Source organism: Oncorhynchus clarkii, chromosome 32 (genome assembly GCF_045791955.1).
Source record: "Oncorhynchus clarkii lewisi isolate Uvic-CL-2024 chromosome 32, UVic_Ocla_1.0, whole genome shotgun sequence".
Classification (NCBI taxonomy): domain Eukaryota; kingdom Metazoa; phylum Chordata; class Actinopteri; order Salmoniformes; family Salmonidae; genus Oncorhynchus; species Oncorhynchus clarkii.
In genome coordinates, this window is record NC_092178.1 from 8,479,229 (window position 1) to 8,484,228 (window position 5,000).

Consider the following 5,000-nt stretch of genomic DNA (forward strand, 5'->3'; position numbering starts at 1 on the left):
GAGAGGAAAACCAAAGAAGAGGCCAAGGTGGAGAGCAAGGTGACAGAGGTCTCCAAGACACAGAGCTCCAGACCACAGTCCACCCCAGAGTTCAAGGTATTACACACATACATACGCTCACTGAATCAGGCCAGGACACACTGCAACTCTCTTGGGATGTAACAGGATATTGTCTCACTGCATGATGATGTCATTTCCATCAGCGCTACTACAGAACACATTGTACAGTATTTAATTGGTCACTCACTGAACCAGGTTGATTACACGAGGATGACAGAATTGCTAACAACAAATTGAAATGCAAGACAGCAGTTCACATGTACAGTTGAAGTCGGAAGTTTTACATAAATACACTTAGGTTGGAGTCATTAAAACTCAGTTTTTCAACCACTCCACAAATTTCTTGTTAACAAACTATAGTTTTGGCAAGTCTACTTTGTGCATGACACAAGTCATAATTCCAGCAATTGTTTACAGACAGATTATTTAACTTATAATTCACTGTATCACAATTCCAGTGGGTCAGAAGTTTACATACACTAAGTTGACTGTGCCTTTAATCATTCCAGAAAATGATGTCATGGCTTTAGAAGCTTCTGATAGGCTAATTGACATAATTTGAGTAAATTAGAGGTGTACCTGTGGATGTATTTCAAGGTCTACCTTCAAACTCAGTGCCTCTGTGCTTGACATCATGGGAAAATCAAAAGAAATCTGCCAAGACCTCAGAAAAAAGATTATAGTCCTCCACAAGTCTGGTTCATCCTTGGGAGCAATTTCCAAACACCTGAAGGTACCATGTTCATCTGTACAAACAATAGTACACAAGTATAAACACCATGGGACCACGCAGCCGTCATACCGCTCAGGAAGGAGACGCGTTCTGTGTCCTAGAGATGAACGTACTTTGGTGCGAAAAGTGCAAATCAATCCCAGGATCTTGTGAAGATGCTGGAGGAAACAGGTACAAAAGTATCTATATCCACAGTAAAACGAGTCTTATATCGACATAACCTGAAAGGCAGCTCAGCCTGGAAGAAGCTACTGCTCTAAAACCGCCATAAAAAAGCCAGACTTCGGTTTGCAACTGCACATGGGGACAAAGATTGTACTTTTTGAAGAAATGTCCTCTGGTCTGATGAAACAAAAATAGAACTGTTTGGCCATAATGACCATCGTTATGTTTGGAGGAAAAAGGGGGAGGCTTGCAAGCCGAAGAACACCATCCCAACCGTGAGGCACAGGGGTGGCAGCATCATGTTGTGGAGGTGCTTTGCTGCAGGAGGGACTGGTGCACTTCACAAAATAGATGGCATCATGAGGTAGGAAAATGATGTGGAGATATTGAAGCAACATCTCAAGACATCAGTCAGGAAGTTAAAGTTTGGTCACAAATGTGTCTTCCAAATGGACAATGACCCCAAGCATACTTCCAAAGTTGTGGCAAAATGGCTTAACGACAACAAAGTCAAGGTATTGGAGTGGCCATCACAAAGCCTTTACCTCAATCCCATAGAACATTTGTGGGCAGAACTGAAAAAGCGTTTGCGAGCAAGCAGGCCTACAAACCTGATTCAGTTACACCAGTTCTGTCAGGAGGAATGGGCCACAATCCACCTAACTTATTGTGGGTTGCTTGTGGAAGGCTATCTGAAACGTTTGACCCAACTTCTGACCCACTGGGAATGTGATGAAAGAAATAAAAGCTGAAAAACATCATTCTCTTTACTATTATTCTGACATTTCACATTCTTAAAATAAAGTGGTGATCCTAACTAACCTAAGACAGGGAAATTTTACTAGGATTAAATGTCAGGAATTGTAAAATAAACTGAGTTTAAATGTATTTGGCTGAGGTGTATATAAACTTCTGACTTCAACTGTATTTAGGCTTTATAGAGTATCACTGTTTAACAGAGGTTTATTAATGGGAGGCGTATCCATAGACATCATTTGGGTGTACCTATAGCCCGTGCTCCAGTTAGAGCGTAGCAGCGCCGCCCTGTTGGCAGACCACTGTAGTGCGTGAGCTCTGAGCTGTCTGTGTGATATGCCACCACTGCAGAGGGAGGGAGCCAGGAGGAGTAGGCATCATGCCCCTGCAGTCACCACCACCACCAACGGGACAGAGAGAGAAAGAAAGAGCCAGGTTTGTGGCCTTATCGACGCCTAGCTAGCACAGCTTGAGACGCGTGTACCAACTGTATGCATGTGACTGATATATGAATACTTGGGGCCTTGGTTTTAACATTAGACACATACCGACTGTATGAGTCTGACTAATATATACATGGGGAGGGTTATAATACTAAGAGACATTAGTACTGTCTGTCTGAAATACCGATGGCTGGGGTTTTAACGTCTCTGTCTGTCTGTCTGTCTGTCTGTCTGTCTGTCTGTCTGTCTGTCTGTCTGTCTGTCTGTCTAAAATACCGATGGCTGGGGTTTTAACGTCTGTCTGTCTGTCTGTCTGTCTGTGTCTGTCTGTCTGTCTGTCTGTCTAAAATACCGATTGCTGGGGTTTTGACATCTGTCTGTCTGTTTGTGTCTGACTAAAATATACGTGTGGAGGGTTACAACCATAACATTAGTATTACTACTGTATGTGTAGCCAGACTCACGGCAGCTGTGAGTCTCTCTACTGTATGTGTAGTCTCGCATGCCAGACTCACGACAGCTGTGAGTCTCTACTGTATGTGTATTCTCTCATGCCAGACTCACGGCAGCTGTGAGTCTCTCTACTGTATGTGTAGTCTCACATGCCAGACTCACGGCAGCTGTGAGTCTCTCTACTGTATGTGTAGTCTCGCATGCCAGACTCACGGCAGCTGTGAGTCTCTACTGTATGTGTAGTCTCGCATGCCAGACTCACGGCAGCTGTGAGTCTCTCTACTGTATGTGTAGTCTCGCATGCCAGACTCACGGCAGCTGTGAGTCTCTCTACTGTATGTGTAGTCTCGCATGCCAGACTCACGGCAGCTGTGAGTCTCTCTACTGAATGTGTAGTCTCGTATGCCAGACTCACGGCAGCTGTGAGTCTCTCTACTGTATGTGTATTCTCTCATGCCAGACTCACGGCAGCTGTGAGTCTCTCTACTGTATCAAATCAAATGTTATTTGTCACATGCGCCGAATACAACAGTGAAATGCTTACTTACAAGCCCTTAACCAACAATGCCATTTTTAAGAAAAAATATGAAATGTATTTACTAAATAAACTAAAGTGAAAAATAAAAGAGCTAAAATAACAATAACGATAGGGGGTACCATTACCGAGTCAACGTGCGGGGGTACAGGTTAGGCGAGGTAATTGAGGTAATATGTACATGTAGGTAGGGGTAAACAGTGAGTAGCAGCAGCGTAAAAAAAAGGGAGGGGGGGGGTCAATACAAATAGTCCAGGTAGCCATTTGATTAGCTGTTCAGGAGTCTTATGGCTTGGGGGGTAGAAGATGTTAAAAATCCTTTTGGACCTAAACTTGGCGCTTCAGTACCGCTTGCCGTGTGGTAGCAGAGAGAACAGTCTCTGAATAGGGTGGCTGGAGTCTTTGGTTATTTTTAGGGCCTACCTCTGACACCGCCTGGTATAGAGGTCCTGGATGGCAGGAAGCTTGGCCCCAGTGATGTACTGGGCCGTACGCATTACCCTCTGTAGCGTCTTGCGGTCGGAGGCCGAGGAATTGCCATACCAGGCGGTGATGCGTTTTGAGGATATGAGGACCCATGCCAAATCTTTTCAGTTTCCTGAGGGGGAATAGGCATTGTCGTGCCCTGTTCACGACTGTCTTGGTGTGTTTGGACCATGATAGTTTGTTAGTGATGTGGACACCAAGGAACTTGAAGTTCTCAACCTGCTCCACTACAGCCCCGTTGATGAGAATGGGGGCGTGCTCTGCTAGGTCTCTGATCTTCCCCCTATAGGCTGTCTCATCGTTGTCGGTGATCAGGCCTACCACCGTTGTTTCGTATGCAAACTTAATGATGGTGTTGGAGTCGTGCTTTGCCACGCAGTCATGGGTGAACAGGGAGAAGAGGAGGGGACTAAGCACACACCCCTGAGGGGCTCCCGTGTTCAGGATCAGCGTGGCAGACGTGTTTTTTGCCTACCCTTACCACCTGGGGGCGGCACTTCAAGAAGTTCAGGATCCAGTTGCAGAGGGAGGTGTTTAGTCCCAGGATCCTTAGCTTAGTGATGAGCTTTGTGGGGACTATGATGTAGGACACGGACACTGAACAGCATTCTCACATAGGTGCTCCTTTTGTCCTGCTTTCTGAAAGCAGCAGCTCTACCCTTTAGCTCAGTGAGGATATTGCCTGTAATCCATAGATACTTGTTGGGGTATGTACATACAGTCATTGTGGGGACAATGTCATCGATGCACTTATTGATGAAGCCAGTGACTGATGTGGTGTACTCCTCAATGCCATCGGATGAGTCCTGGAACATATTCCAGTCCTGTAGCTTAGCATCTGCGTCATCTGACCATTTCCGTATTGAGCAAGTCACAGGTACATACTGCTTTAGTTTTTGGTTGTAAGCGGGAATCAGGAGGATATAATTATTGTCAGATTTGCCAAATGGAGGGAGAGGGAGAGCTTTGTACGCGTCTCTGTGTGTGGAGTAATGGTGGTCTAGAGGTTTTTTTTCCCCCCTCTGGTTGCAGATTTAACATGCTGGTAGAAATGAGGTAAAATGGATTTAAGTTTCCCTGCATTAAAGTCTCCGGCCACTAGGAGTGCTGCCTCTGAATGAGCATTTTCTTGTTTGCTTATGGCCTTATACAGCTCGTTGAGTGTCTAACTATTGATACGTGAAGCGGGTTCAAACATGAGACGCGTGATGTTACTGTATGTGTGTCTGACTAAACTAACAAAACATTGATACGTTTCGGGGATCCGCAACATGAGACACATGTTTCATTTTTTAAAAATATATTACCATATGTGTGTACGTCTAAAATATTGATACATGGGGTCGGGGTTGTTAAATTAGATTTTTGT

The 5,000-nt window shown here is 44.8% G+C and overlaps 1 protein-coding gene across 2 annotated transcripts in view; it reads left to right on the forward strand.

Annotated features, from left to right (window-relative positions):
* Positions 1–5,000, forward strand: part of LOC139391632 (protein 4.1-like) — a 113,991-nt gene that overhangs the window by 56,428 nt on the left and 52,563 nt on the right. For both annotated transcript variants that reach the window (XM_071139017.1, XM_071139018.1), the window contains exons 12-13: positions 1–96; positions 2,066–2,149. The exon at positions 1–96 is cut by the window's left edge and continues 161 nt beyond it. In XM_071139017.1, coding sequence (XP_070995118.1) covers positions 1–96; positions 2,066–2,149 — 180 coding nt within the window. The remainder of the gene's footprint in view (positions 97–2,065; positions 2,150–5,000) is intronic.